Genomic DNA, 14175 nt, shown 5'->3' on the forward strand with positions numbered 1-14175 from the left:
TGAGAAAACAAGTCAAAAAGGATAAATGAATTCAAGACTGCAGCATCACTCCATTTGTTCACTCCTAAACTATCCGCTGGTTGGAGGTTAGTAACCTCGCCTTGGAGGGCATCCGTATGTGTCTGACCACATTGATGGGTCGCATGGGGGCTTGGAGGGGGGGGGGGGGTCGGGGGGGGAGGGGCTTGGAGGGGGGGGGGGGGTCGGGGGGGGGGGAGGGGCTTGGAGGGGGGGGGGGTTGGGGGGCAGGGGGGGGGTCGTCTCCCCCGGGAGGGGGGCGGGGTGGCAGAGGGGTGGGGGGGGTGTGGCCAGCCCCCTCCTTGCTCCCTCTCTCTCCAGGGCTGCAGGTCCAGGAAGGCGGGCCCCACACCCGCGAAGGCCGACATCAGGACGGCGTTCTCCCAGTCCGCCGCCGCCCTCCCAGGCAGCAGGGGGCGCTGCAGGGCGGAGGGCGGCGCGTCGCTCACGAAGCTCCCCAGCAGGTAGGCCCAGACGCAGCCAGACACGGGGCTGAGGGACAGGCGAGGCCACAGGGAGGCCAGGAGGCCGAGGGGGGTGGAGGCCCGCTGGGAGAGGAACAGATCCAGCCGTACCCAGGGGTGCTGCTCCAGGAAGGAGACCAGGGTCTGGGCACACACGCAGGACGGTGCCTGGCTGCTGAGCACCAGGATGGAGCTCACCTCCTCACACACCTCCAGCACGGAGCACAGGTACCTGGACGGGGGGAGAGAAAGAGAGATGAAAGAGAATGAGACAGAGAATCAAGAGTCAGATAAAGAATGAGAGAGAGGGAGAGAGAGAGAAGGGGAGAGAGGGAGAGAGAGAAGGGGAGAGATGGAGAGAGAAAGGGGGAGAGAGGTGGAGAGAGAAACAGAGAGGGAGAGAGAGGGGGGGAGGGAGAGAAAAGGGGAGAGAGGGAGAGAGAGAAACAGAGGGAGAGAGAAGGGGAGAGGGATAGAGAAGGGGAGATAGAGAGAAGGGGGAGAGTGGGAGAGAGAGGTGGACCTCCACAGTCTCACCCAGAGGTCAGGTCAAACAGCCAGGTCTCAGGGTGTGTTCCCTGGGTCGGACATCCAGAGGATCGGCCCCTCTGGACCAGTTCCCCCGCAGAATCACGCAGCTCGTAGAACAGCAGCAGGTCTGAGGAACCCGACGGCCCCACAGGGAACCCAAATGCCCGGCAGAACCTGAGAACCACACAGAACCAGACAGAGCCAAGTTAGATGATGATGTCTTTGTGATCGTTCCTGCGCAACCTGAAACCAGGCTGGATGAATAACTACAATTTGATCATTTTGTATATTTTATTTAGTTCTAATTCCACTTAGTACTGCTAGTTTATGTACCCTTAGTATAGATAGTCCACATATTTAAAGTTTAGGTCCCTATATGTTAATTGTATGCACCTTCCTGCCAAAGCAAATTCCTTTTCTGTGCAAACTTTCATGGCGAATAAATCCCATTCTGATTCTGATTCTGATTTAGCAGGTACTTTTATCCAAAGCAATATACAGATGGAGATTTGATCCTGCAACCTCTTGGTATGCAGTCAAATGCTCTAACCACTAAGCTAAACCAAGCTGTGCCATATTTAATGTGTCTAGAAATGTTCTTTCTACAGAACCTCGAGTAGGACACTGCTGCTTCTCCACCAGCAACCACATGGCAGGGACACTCTGGACATGATGCATTCTGGGTGTTGTAGTTCACAGAGTGGTGGGGGGAAGGGGAGGAGCCCTGGGAGACCTGCTGCATGTCACTCTCACTCTGACCTGCAGGGGGCAGCACAGGCACAGGGAGAGGGAGAAAGGGGGGAGAGAGGGAGAGAGCACAAGTTTGTTAGTCTGTTTTCATCCTGGAACATGGTTTTAAACAGAAAGTTAGACTCCAACGCAACAACCTCTTACTTTCACACACACACACACACACACACACACACACACACACACACACACACACACACTGCAGCAGGGAGAACACTAACATCACTGTTGATGATAACAGAAAAGTGGAGAATGAATGAGAAAAAAGGAGCTTACAATTGGTGGTCTCTCTCCCTCTTCTCTCTCCCTCCCTCGTAGAAACTGTCCAGTCTACTGTGTGTGTGTTCTCCAGTGAGGAGTGTTCTGTTGTCTGACGTACTGTAGCCGTGGTAACTGCAATAACTCTGAACTGTCCACGACAGTGAACTGTGTGAGTGTGTGTGTGTATTTGTGTGTTCCAGCCTGCCTGCTTTTGTATTTGTGTGTGTGGTTTGCATGATAAACTGTGTATTGGTGAATGCTGTTCCTCTCCTGGCCTGTGGGGGAAGTGTTTAGCCGTTAGCACGGAAGTCACAGTCAGAACAGACAGTAAGTGTGAAATGATGTACTAATCATTGAAACAATAATCTTATTATAATGCAAAATATCATCCTTCTTCTAGTAATATGGTGTCAGGTTGTCTGAGTATGTGTGCATAGGTGTGTGTTTATGGTAAGGTTATTGGTAACTAGGCAGAGCTAGTGGCTGGTTATTGGTAACTAGGCAAAGTTGCTGGCTGGGAATCTGGAACAGGACCTCCTGTGAGCCAGCCACTCCTCTCTGAAGCTGACTGGACTGGAGATATTCATAAAGATATCGCTTTGCATGTATCTGGTGTGTGTGTGTCAGAGAGTGTGTGTGACTGAGGGTGAGTGTGTGTGTCGCTGAAAGAGCTATATTTCCCAGCTGTGTAAACTGTTGCTTGCCACACGTTTAACTGTGTCAGCACAGAGAGAGAGAGAGACATAGAGAGAGAGAGAGAGAGAGAGACATAGAGAGAGAGAGAGCGCGAGAAAGAGGAAAAGAGAGAGGAAAGAGAAAGAGAGAGAATTATATAAATATAGAAGAGTGAAATTGAAAGAAGGAACTTGAATTTAGGTTTTTAATAGAGGAGGATAGGAGAGAGTTCCTCCGGAGTGGCTCGATTACAGTTGTGTTTATGTTAATTGTTGTTGTGTGTGTGTGTGTTGGCTTTGTGTGTGTGCGTGTGTCGGTGTGTGTGCGTTTGTGTGCGTGTTTGTTACTCTAGTGGCTGTTGATTCACTATGACAGGATGCTAGTCTGTGGACCAGCGGAAGCATCCTGCCTGGTGTCCTATTAACTAGAACTACCTGGTTGTGTGTGTGCATGTGTGTGAGTATGACTACACAGTCATAGTGGGACTATGTGAGTGTGTGTGTATGAGAGTGTGTGTGACTGTGTATGAGAGTGTGACTGTGTGTGTATGAGTGTGTGTGTGTGTATTAGAGTGTATGAGAGTGTGTGTGTGTGTATGAGTGTGTGTGTGTGACTAAAATGACTAAAATGACTGTGTGTCAGAGCGTGTATGAGTGTGTGTATGAAAGAGAGTATGAGAGTGTGTCTATGAGAGAGTGTGTGTGTGTGTGTGTTCGAGCGGTGCCTGGTCCCAGTTAATCCTCCTCAGCAATTGCAACGTATTCACAACATGACTGAATCTGACTCACACCCTCAGTCATTCCCCGCAGTGTTATACATTTATGACGTTATGAACTTTGTGGTCTCGTCTCAAAGGCCACCCTTCTGTCAGCTGCTGGTTAACATTACCACTAGAATCAGTAACTACAGGCAACTGTGTGTATGTGATGTGTGTGTGGGGTGTGTGGGGTGTGTGGGGTGGGGGTGTTGTGCATGTGTGTGTGTGGGGGGGGTGTGTGTGTGTGTGTGTGTGGGGGGGGGTGTGTGGGGGTGTGTGTGCGTGTGTGTGTGTGGGGGGGGGGTGTGTGGGGGGGTGTGTGCGTGTGTGTGTGTGTGGGTGGGGTGTCAGTAATATAGAACTCCTTGAGTACATCCGCTGAGACACACACATTAACACAGTCTTTCTTTCTGAACCTCTCTTCAGTGGCTAGATTGACAAGGGGCAGGGCTTATCTATGGCTCCGCCCCCAGCCGAGAGGGATGGAGAGGGAGACGGAGACACTTTAATCATTTGTGTGGTGTGAGCTGTTTGCCTGGAACCACAGGAGAAAAGAGAAGAGAAATTAGTGGAGTGTTTCAGAGAAACAGGAAGAGAGAGTACGCAGGGAGAGAGCTCTCCAGACCTCCAGACCTCCAGCTCTCCAGACCTCCAGCTCTCCAGACCTCCAGCTCTCCAGACCTCCAGCTCTCCAGACCCTCCAGCTCTCCAGACCTCCAGACCTTCAACCTTGCAGACTTCCAAACAGAGACAGGCTAGTGTACCTGCAAGGAGAACCAGTGTAAACAACCAGGCTAACCAGGCTAGCCTTCCAGGACAACCAGCCAGGCTAACCGTGCTAGCCTGCAAGGCCAACCAGTGAGGCTAACAGCCAGGCTAACAGCCAAGCTAACAGCCAAGCTAAGGGTAGCCATCCAGGCCAACCATCCAGGCAAAACATCCAGCCACCCAAGACTCTCATCTCGGCTTCCCCAGGACTCAGCGCTGCCCGCTAAGGCTCCAGTATGCCCTGCTCCCCCCAGACCTCCAGAGGCCCAGCATGATCTCCCACTACCCGCTGGCCACCCTGCTGCCCTGGCCCCCGGCCACCCAGCCTCGCTGCCCCGAGCTGGTCTCCTCGCTGCTGGCCGGGGACGGAGGGGGTGGCCCTCCAGAGATACCAGGCCCGCTCCCCCGGAGAGCGGTCCACGACACTGGGTGAGTCACCACCTCCTGGGTGTGTGTGTGGGGGGGGTGTGTATGTGTGGGGGTGGGGTGTGTGTGGTGTGTGGGGGGGGGGGGAGGTTGTGTGTGTGTGTGTGTTGAAATGCCAGATACTGAAGTGATGTACAGGTCGTATGTACAGGTTGTGTAGTGAGGTGTATAGATGGTGTATAGATGGTGTGTAGTGAGGTGTATAGATGGTGTATAGATGGTGTGTAGATGGTGTGTAGTGAGGTGTATAGATGGTGTATAGATGGTGTGTAGTGAGGTGTATAGATGGTGTATAGATGGTGTGTAGATGGTGTGTAGTGAGGTGTATAGATGGTGTATAGATGGTGTGTAGTGAGGTGTATAGATGGTGTATAGATGGTGTGTAGTGAGGTGTATAGATGGTGTATAGATGGTGTGTAGTGAGGTGTATAGATGGTGTATAGATGGTGTGTAGATGGTGTGTAGTGAGGTGTATAGATGGTGTATAGATGGTGTGTAGATGGTGTGTAGTGAGGTGTATAGATGGTGTATAGATGGTGTGTAGTGAGGTGTATAGATGGTGTATAGATGGTGTGTAGTGAGGTGTATAGATGGTGTATAGATGGTGTGTAGTGAGGTGTATAGATGGTGTATAGATGGGTGTGTAGTGAGGTGTATAGATGGTGTATAGATGGTGTGTAGTGAGGTGTATAGATGGTGTATAGATGGTGTGTAGTGAGGTGTATAGATGGGGAGTCTGACTTTGTGGATTGTCCATATGTGGACAGGGGCTATTAGCCAGGTTTGTTGTGTTAGGAGATTCTGAGGAAATGTAGAGCGGGGAGGAGGGGGGGAAGGGGGTAAGGAGGGCTTAGTGGGGAGGTCAGGGGGCTGGGAGGGGGGGGTGTTGTTGAGCGGGAATCCAAGCTAAGCCTTCTCTCCTGCCCCTGTCAGCACTTCTGCCTCTGCCAGCCTGTCCCATGCCCAGCAGGCTGACCCCTGGTAACACACGCTGCTGACTGCCAGGTTACTGCATGGTTACTGTCTGGTTACTGCCTGGTTAATGCCTGGTTACTGTCTGCTGACTGTTTGGTTACTGCCTGGTTACTGCCTGGTTACTCCTTGGTTAGTCAGATGTACAGTTTAGTCCAAACTTCATGGAACTGGAGTTACTTTACAGTTAAGCTGTGTGTGTGTGTGCATCAGACATCCTGCTTGACGTATCTTCCTAGTTCACCAGAGTTTCCGTCCATTGTTCCCTGTAAAAGGAACACACACACAGATTGCTCACAGAGTTTCTACATAGTTTAACACACCAAGAGTCATCCAACACAACAAGGCTCTGACACACCAGACCCCAGACCCCAGACCCCAGACCCCCAGTCCTCCAGTCCTTCATGTCAGTCCTCAGCTCACTCTCTCCCCCAGCTCACTCTCTCCTCCAGCTCACTCTCTCCTCCAGCTCACTCTCTCCTCCAGCTCACTCTCTCCTCCAGCTCACTCTCTCCCCCAGCTCACTCTCTCCTCCAGCTCACTCTCTCCCCCAGCTCACTCTCTCCTCCAGCTCACTCTCTCCTCCAGCTCACTCTCTCCCCCAGCTCACTCTCTCCTCCAGCTCACTCTCTCCCCCAGCTCACTCTCTCCTCCAGCTCACTCTCTCCCCCAGCTCACTCTCTCCTCCAGGCTCATTCTCTCCTCCAGCTCACTCTCATCCCCCAGCTCACTCTCTCCTCCAGCTCATTCTCTCCTCCAGCTCACTCTCTCCTCCAGCTCACTCTCTCCTCCAGCTCACTCTCTCCTCCAGCTCACTCTCTCCTCCAGCTCACTCTCTCCTCCAGCAGTCTTTATTCAGCTCCACTGGGGTCTGTGGACACACACAGTAGTGTGTGTGTCTGTGTGTCTGTTTCAAAGCAGACCAGATCAGTAATGAAGAACTGGTAACATCCCTTCTAGACACATAACAGTTGTTGGAGCAGCACAGTGACGGTGTGTGTTGAAGCTGCGATCTGGAGGTGATCACACTCAGACTGCTGCTGTTGTGTTTATACTGGAGGTGATCACACTCAGACTGCTGCTGTTGTGTTTATAAACACCACACTGAGAGAGCCACGCAGCAAGGAACACCAGTCTTGTCTACATGGAGCCCATCTGGTCTGGTCTACATGGAGTCCACCTGGTCTGGTCTACATGGAGCCCATCTGGTCTGGTCTACATGGAGTCCACCTGGTCTGGTCTACATGGAGCCCACCTGGTCTGGTCTACATGGAGTCCACCTGGTCTGGTCTACATGGAGCCCACCTGGTCTGGTCTACATGAATCTTACCTGCTAGAGTACAGTGTTGCATAACAGCTGCCTATTCTGCAGTTCTGTCAAACAGTATGGAGACTTTGACTGTTCCACTCCACTGACATACACACACACCACATCTTTAAGACGGGGTTAGGGAACCAGGACAGTCATAAATGGGGTGTGATCTGTGCTTTATGGCTCTGTTATGTTATGTAGTCCTGGTGACGGTGAGGGGTTCAAAGTTCAGATCAGGAAGGAGAGAGACTTCCAAAAGCATATCTTAACCTGCTATAACTTTTTCATCTGCAACCCAATACTGTACAAAACCATTTAAAATTGCATAAACCCCTTCATGACCTTTAATAACTCAAATAACCCCATTAAAATCCTTGTTAACCCCACAGAACCCTTACATAACCATTTATAACCCTACATAACAGTCTTATAACCCTATGACCTGTTATAACCATGCATAACCCCGTCACAGCCTCTGATAACCGTATGGGCTGAAGATGCCACTTCAGCAGTCTGTGTCACTGCTGAACAGCAGCTGCTTAAGACCAGGAGGGACTTTCTATTTAGAAGATGTGGTTTCTATTTAGAAGATGTGGTTTCTATTTAGTAGATGTGGTTTCCATTGAGAAAAAAAAAGCTGACAAGCAGATTCACTTCTCCTTTTAGAAAGAAACTATGATTGTCGTCTCTGTGACGACAATCAAGTTTCCATTTCTTTGGACACTGTCATGTGAGGAAAGTATAGTTTGTGTTTTTGTGTGCGTTTGCGTGTGGGGAGATCATGGAGAGATTTCTGTTTGTAGTTCCATGTTGATTGACCGGTCAACGATGACACAATGGATCTCTCCTGACAGCTCCATGGAGTCTGAGACCACTCATTGTGTCTGCTGTCTGTGTGTGTGTGTGTCTGCTGTCTGTGTGTGTGTGTGTGTGTGTCTGCTGTGTGTGTGTGTGTAACCTCTAGCTGTGTGTCTGTGGGGGTCACATTATAGCTGGTGGCTAATTAGGTCATAGAGTCAACGGTCTGCTTAATGTTCCTCTCCAGTGTCCTGCCTAAACACTCTCTCTCTCTCTCTCTCTCTCTCTCTCTCTCTCTCTCTCTCTCTCTCTATCTCTCTGTATCTCTCTCTCTATCTCTCTCTATCTCTCTTTATCTCTCTCTCACCCCAGTGTCCCGCCTAAACACTCTCTCTCTCTCTCTCTCTCTCCCTCTATCTCTTTCTATCTCTCTCACTCACACACACACACACACTCACACACACTCTCACTCATACACATGTGCACATAACTCACAAGCGCACACACTATGCACATGACAGACACACACACACACATACACACATACACACGTACACACACAAGCCTGATCCCAGTCATGTGTCCTGGCTTATTGCTCCTTTGCACTTTTATGAGCCAGTTAAGAAGATAACTAGTGGTGGGTGTGTGTATATATGCGTGTGTGTGTATGTGTGTCGTGTATCTGATCTCAGAAGAACAGGAGAGAGACAGATGACAGACTAACACAGGGTTGTTGAAATTCTCCAAGAATTTGGAGGGTCAGTGGTCAGGGGTCAGGGGTCAGGGGTCAAGGTGAAATCATCCTGCCGGGGTGGAGGGGGCGGTTGATGACGTCATTATTTTGAATCCTCCCCTCTCTTGGTGATGGAGTGAATCCTCCCCTCTCTTGGTGATGGAGTGAATCCTCCCCTCTCTTGGTGATGGAGTGAATCCTCCCCTCTCTTGGTGATGGAGTGATGGAGATGACATTGAGAGGTACAGAAGCGTTCCCGTCACACTGCCCCCTACAGGCCAGGAGAAACACTCACACTGACAACAGACACCAGAACGTGAATACACACACACACCGTACAGTCAAGGAAAGAGACAGCCTGTAACCAGCCTGTAACCAACAGTACCAGCCTGTAACCAACCAGTAACCAGCCAGTAACCAGCCTGTAACAAGCCTGTAACCAACCAGTAACCAACCAGTAACCAGCCTGTAACCAACCAGTAACCAGCCAGTAACCAGCCTGTAACCAACCAGTAACCAGCCTGTAACCAACCAGTAACCAGCCAGTAACCAGCCTGTAACCAACCAGTAACTAGCCAGTAACCAGGTTGTAACCAGCCAGTAACCAGCCTGTAACCAACCAGTAACCAGCCAGTAACCAGGCTGTAACCAGCCAGTAACCAGCCTGTAACCAACCAGTAACCAGCCAGTAACCAGGCTATAACCAGCCAGTAACCAGCCTGTAACCAAACAGTAACCAGCCAGTAACCAGGCTGTAACCAGCCAGTAACCAGCCTGTAACCAACCAGTAACCAGGCTGTAACCCAGCCAGTAACCAGCCTGTAGCCAGCCAGTGTTCAGCCAGTAACTAGCCTGTAACCAGCCAGTAACCATCCTGCCAGTCAGGGAAGCAGACAGCAGGCTCTGGAGGCAGGAAGTGGGAGATTTCCTGGAATGTGCTTTTTTCCCCTCAGTGGTGCAATAACAGCAGTCTCCACCCTGATCTGACCTGCTCTCTCTGCTGGTTTCTCTCTGCTGGTCTCTCTGTTACTCTCCTCTGTTACTTCTCTCTCTCTCTGCTGGTCTCTCTCTTTGTTACTCTGTTACTTTCTCTCTGCTGGTCTCTCTCTTTGTTACTCTCTCTGTTACTATCTCTCTCTGCTGGTATCTCTCTGTTACTCTCTCTGTTACTCTCTCTCTCTGCTGGTCTCTCTGTTACTCTCTCTCTCTGCTGGTCTCTCTCTCTGTTACTCTCTCTCCTGGTGTCTCTCTTTGTTACTCTCTCTCTCTGCTAGTCTCTCTCTCTGTTACTCTCTCTCTCTCTGCTAGTCTCTCTCTCTGTTACTCTCTCTCTCTCTGCTGGTTGTCTCTGTCTGTTACTCTCTCTCTCTGCTGGTTCTTTGGTGGTCTCTCTGAGTGGGTGCCCTCTGAGCCTGATTCTTGTCCAGTCACATAAGTCACTGGTCTGGTGGCGCACAGTGATGACATCACTCCCCTCTGACATCACTCCCCTCTGACATCAACTCAGGGGGGGTCGTGACCCTTTCCCAGCCTCTGAGCAGCGTCCTAAACCCCTGTCTGCAGGGCATGCTGGGAACTGGCCCCCGCTAACCAGACAGGCAGGCAGGGTGCGCATGTTTGTGTTATTGTATGACGTGGTCTGTGCAAAAGTGTGTGTGTGTATATGGGAGGGACCCCACACACTGGCACTATTTTTCTAACTCTCTTTTGCATTCACACACACCATTATTATCTCTCTCCCCAGTCTCTCTTTCACACACAGTGTGTTATATTTGTTTGTACAGAACAGAGCAGCGCTTACGCCAGAGTTACCCATAAAAACTATGAAACACCCTCTAAAAAGTGTTGCTCATATTAACCCCTCTCTCCATCCCTCCCTCTCTCTCTCTCTATCATTTTGAGCAGTGTTGTCTACGTGTGTGACACCTAACATCTTGTGTACTCGTCACTGTTGAGTAGTCTAACACACTTCGTCTGTTTTCTTGTAAACAACATTAATCCGGCGCGTCCTCTGTTTCCTTGCATTGTCCAGTACAAACGGCCTGAAAAGTGGTGTTGGGACTATGCGCAACAAGACGCTTTCAAACTCCACTGGAAACAAATCGAACGAATTTATTTTGATAGATTAATGTTTACATTGTATGGTTGTATCCGCTATGCCTATACAACTTTAGTATCGTAGATGAAAAATGGTGAGAAAGAGATACGGCCCAGGGCTGAAATGAGTGCAATGGGCGGGGGTTTGGGCGGGCAGAGGAGACGGAGGCAGAGGGGGGAGGAAGAGGGGGAGACTGGAAGACAGGAGGCGGATTTGGAGTTCAGAGCGGGGGGGTTGGTCTACGGACAAGAGCGTTTGCTAGTGACGGATTGTGTGTGTAACGGAGGAGAAAGATTTTCTACCAGAGGACGTTGCTTCGGAACTATAACATTTCTAGCCGGCCCGGACTTCCACCAGGTTCTGATGCTGCTCCGGAGCACGGGAGACCCGCCGGACATGAGGTTCTCCTGGAAGGATAAGATGGTAGAAAGTTCTGCTGTTTCATCAGTGTTGTTGGTCTGTCTGTCTGAGCGAGTGCGCCTGGAGAGAGAGGCGGGGGTGGGGGGGAGGGGGGGGAGGGGGGGTCACGGGCTTGGGAAAAGTAGCGGATAAAGAATAATAGTGAATAAGAACACAAAGTTTAAATGTTTCTGCTCCGTGTTTGGCTGCGCCTCTACTGAGGTGTCTAACTTGTCTGGAGACTTCTGCGCCAGTGTTATGATTGTTCCGTTAGCTTTCCAAGGAGCCGATGTATGGAAATGTAAACTTTTGTCTCGCGCTGGGAATGAATTAAGGCAACAATCCCGTGTCCCCGGGGCCAGCTCTGACCCGTGGCAGCTGCTTCTAGCGCCGTCGCACAAAGCCGCGAGACCATCTCTGGTGAACCCGACACCCCCGTTGTTACCCAAAGCGTATTGTTCCTCGCGCAGCTGATAAACAGTTAAAAGGGGTGACGGGGAGGCGGGGGTTGTTGAAAGATGGATACCATCCAAACTACTATTTGCTGTTTGATCTTGTTTTCTACTTCAATCCCTCCATCCACTCTGCCCCCAAGTTCCCACAAGAGCGAAGGCCTCCTGTTTACGTCTCGCATTTGTCAACCGGACGCTTTCTTTTGCTCGCTTTTAACAGTTTTATTCAGAGAAACGGGGATGGTGGGACGGAACACTTTCTTACACTTGGAGGTGTAGGGGTTACGGTTGGAAACCGCAGTGTTAAAGTGAAGTTAAAGTGACGACCGTGATTGGTTGTGGAATTGTCCAAATGTCCCGTTCCTTGCTGAACTTTAGCGGTTACGTCATGTGTGGTTTGGATGACTCCGCCCCGCCGGGGGGGGGCTCTGGGGCTAAGCCCCTCTCTGGGCCGTCAGCGGCCTTTAAACATTTCTGGTGGACACAAAGAGAGAGAGAGAGAGGTTTCCGTCAGCAGATTGTACACTAAGCAAGCCTGTTTAGGAGAGGGGGGGGGGGGGGGGGGGGTGGCAGACAGACAGAACAGGCAGGCAGGCAGGCAGGCAGGCAGACAGACAGGAAACTGATGGGAAATACAGACATGCTGCTCCCTTTTATCTACTGAGGTCAGTTACTCACCTGTGGCACCATCTCCCCCTCTCCCCTCCCCCTCTCTCCCGCCTCTCTCCCTCCTCTCCCCTCCCCCTCCCCCCCCCCCCTCTCCCCCCTCTCTCCTCTCCCCCTCTCTCTCCCCCTCTCTCCACCCCTCTCTCTCCCCCTCTCTCCCCCCCTCTCTCTCCCCCTCTCCCCCCCCCTCTCCCCCCCTCTCTCCCCCCCCTCTCCCCCTCTCTCCCCCCTTCTCTCCCCCCCTCTCCCCCATGTGCCACCACTGTTGATCACAGCCCAGAGGTTTGTTTTTCTGTCGCTCTGTTTGAACCCAAACACACACACACATACCCACACACACTCACCAGACAGGCAGAGTGTGTGTGTATGTGTGTGTGTGTGGGAGCCTTTTCCCATTCAGTCTGTTAAACGGTCAGTTATGACCTGTGACCCTGACACCCCTACGACCTTGCAGCCTCCATCATGAAGCTGTCTTGCAGGAGGGGGGGGGTGCGGGAGGAGTCCCTGAGAACTTTATCTTCTCTCTTTTTGTCCTGTCATTGTTCTCTGTTCTAGACGGTGGTTCTAAGGTTCTGTGTTGTGTTCCAGAGCTGTGTGCAGGACTGGGGGGAGGAGCTAGAGGAGGAGGCTGTGTACCACGTGACCCTCAAGAGAGTCCAGATCCAGCAGGCAGCCAATAAGGGAGCCCGCTGGTTAGGGGTAAGACATATCTGTCTGTCTGTCTGCCTGTCTCTCTGCCTGTGTGTCTCTCTGCCTGTGTGTCTCTGTGTCTTTCTGTCTGTGTGTATGTATGTATGCTGAATGTTGTGCAGCCATCTATTGTGAGGGTAGTGAGAGAGAGTTGTAGAGAGAGAGAGAGAGAGAGAGAGAGTTGTAGAGAGAGAGTAGGAAAGAGAGACAGCAGGGAAACCCAGCTGGTGTCTAAAGAACATTCAGTCTTGAGGGTTGTGAAACGGTGGTGTTTTTAAACCAGCTCACTGAGGTAAACACACACTGAAGTAGTCTGCTGTCTCCAGCCAGTCAGCCAGCCAGTCAGCCAGTCAGCCAGCCAGTCAGAAGACAGTGGAGGTGGTTCTCTTAGATTGAAAGCAGATTGAACTGTTTCCTGTTAGTGTGTTAGTTGCTCCAAGGTTTTCCCCCATTTCTCTCCTTCTCTTTCTCTCCCTCGCTATCTCTCTCCTCCTCTCTCTCTCTCTCTCTCTCTCTCTCTCTCTCTCTCCTCTCTCTCTCTCTCTCTCTCTCTCTCTCTCTCTCTCTCTCTCTCTCTCTCTCTCTCTGACCCTTCTCCTTGTAGACGACAATAGTCGGACACATCTGGTGAAAAATAAAACATAGCCTTGATTGTCCTTCTAACTCTCAATCCAACCTCCTCCCCTCCCCCCCCCCCCCCCCCCCCCCTCCAGGTGGAGGGGGACCGTCTGCCCCCGGGTCACACCGTGAGCCAGCTGGAGACTTGTAAGATCCGCAGCATCAGGGCGGGGTCGCTGGAGAGGCTGGTGGAGAACCTGCTCACAGCCTTCGGGGACAACGACCTGACCTACACCAGCATCTTCCTGTCCACCTACCGCGCCTTCGCCTCCACCTCCACCGTATTGCACCTGCTGCTGGACAGGTAGCTCTCTGCTCTCTCTCTGCTCTCTCTCTCTGGTTTGTCTAAAGTCTCTATGGTCTCTCTACGGTGAAACAGAAGATACCCTTTCCATTTTCCCAATATCATTGATTTGATGTGTTCACTCTGTTTCTCCCTCCCCCTCTCTTACTCTCTCTTCCTCTCTCTCCCTCCTCCTCTCTCTTCCTCCCCTCTCCTCCTCCCCCCCCCCCCTTCTCTCCTCTCCCCCTTCCCCTCTCCTCTCCCCCCCTGTCCTCTCTCTCCCTCCTCCCTCTCCTCTCTCTCCCCCCCTCTCTTCCTCTCCCCCCCTCTCCTCCTCCCCCTCTCCTCTTCTCTCTTCCTCCCCCTCTCCTCCTCCCCCCCCTCTCCTCCTCTCTCAGGTATGGCAGTGTGGAGAGGTAGATGGACAGACAGAGATATCCAAACCCGCTGAAACTAAAGCAGTCAGACAGTAAGATACAATGTTGTCTCTCTCCCCATATCTCT

At 51.5% G+C, this 14175-nt stretch overlaps 2 protein-coding genes across 2 annotated transcripts; one reads left to right on the forward strand and one right to left on the reverse strand.

Moving 5' to 3' along the window:
* Nucleotides 1–64: 64 nt before the first annotated feature.
* Nucleotides 65–3499, reverse strand: LOC134016548 (putative C->U-editing enzyme APOBEC-4). Its single transcript, XM_062455892.1, has 5 exons — nucleotides 3490–3499; nucleotides 1625–1772; nucleotides 1020–1187; nucleotides 248–714; nucleotides 65–150 (listed from the first exon to the last, which is right to left on the reverse strand). The coding sequence occupies exons 1-5, from the start codon at nucleotides 3497–3499 to the stop codon at nucleotides 65–67; spliced, it is 879 nt and encodes a 292-aa protein (XP_062311876.1).
* A 7261-nt stretch (nucleotides 3500–10760) lies between these two features.
* Nucleotides 10761–14147, forward strand: LOC134016549 (ral guanine nucleotide dissociation stimulator-like 1). Its single transcript, XM_062455893.1, has 4 exons — nucleotides 10761–10986; nucleotides 12669–12779; nucleotides 13484–13692; nucleotides 14070–14147. Exons 1-4 carry the CDS (start codon nucleotides 10927–10929, stop codon nucleotides 14089–14091), a joined length of 402 nt encoding a protein of 133 aa, XP_062311877.1. The 5' UTR covers nucleotides 10761–10926; the 3' UTR covers nucleotides 14092–14147.
* The last annotated feature ends 28 nt before the right edge of the window (nucleotides 14148–14175 follow it).

The sequence above is a fragment of the Osmerus eperlanus genome, unplaced genomic scaffold (genome assembly GCF_963692335.1).
Source record: "Osmerus eperlanus unplaced genomic scaffold, fOsmEpe2.1 SCAFFOLD_335, whole genome shotgun sequence".
Classification (NCBI taxonomy): domain Eukaryota; kingdom Metazoa; phylum Chordata; class Actinopteri; order Osmeriformes; family Osmeridae; genus Osmerus; species Osmerus eperlanus.

Excerpts from the sequence above, each read along its gene's own strand:
- LOC134016548 (XM_062455892.1), bottom strand. Across the intron at positions 1,188-1,624 it reads GCAGCAGTGTCCTACTCGAG|GTTCTGCCGGGCATTTGGGT; the intron begins GTTCTGTAGAAA and ends TGTGGTTCTCAG. Across the intron at positions 151-247 it reads GGGGAGACGACCCCCCCCCT|CCCCCATGCGACCCATCAAT; the intron begins GCCCCCCAACCC and ends CCCCCCTCCAAG.
- LOC134016549 (XM_062455893.1), top strand. The coding sequence starts at position 10,927 with ATGCTGCTCCGGAGCACGGGAGACCCGCCGGACATGAGGTTCTCCTGG. Across the intron at positions 10,987-12,668 it reads TCTCCTGGAAGGATAAGATG|AGCTGTGTGCAGGACTGGGG; the intron begins GTAGAAAGTTCT and ends GTTGTGTTCCAG. Across the intron at positions 13,693-14,069 it reads TTGCACCTGCTGCTGGACAG|GTATGGCAGTGTGGAGAGGT; the intron begins GTAGCTCTCTGC and ends CTCCTCTCTCAG.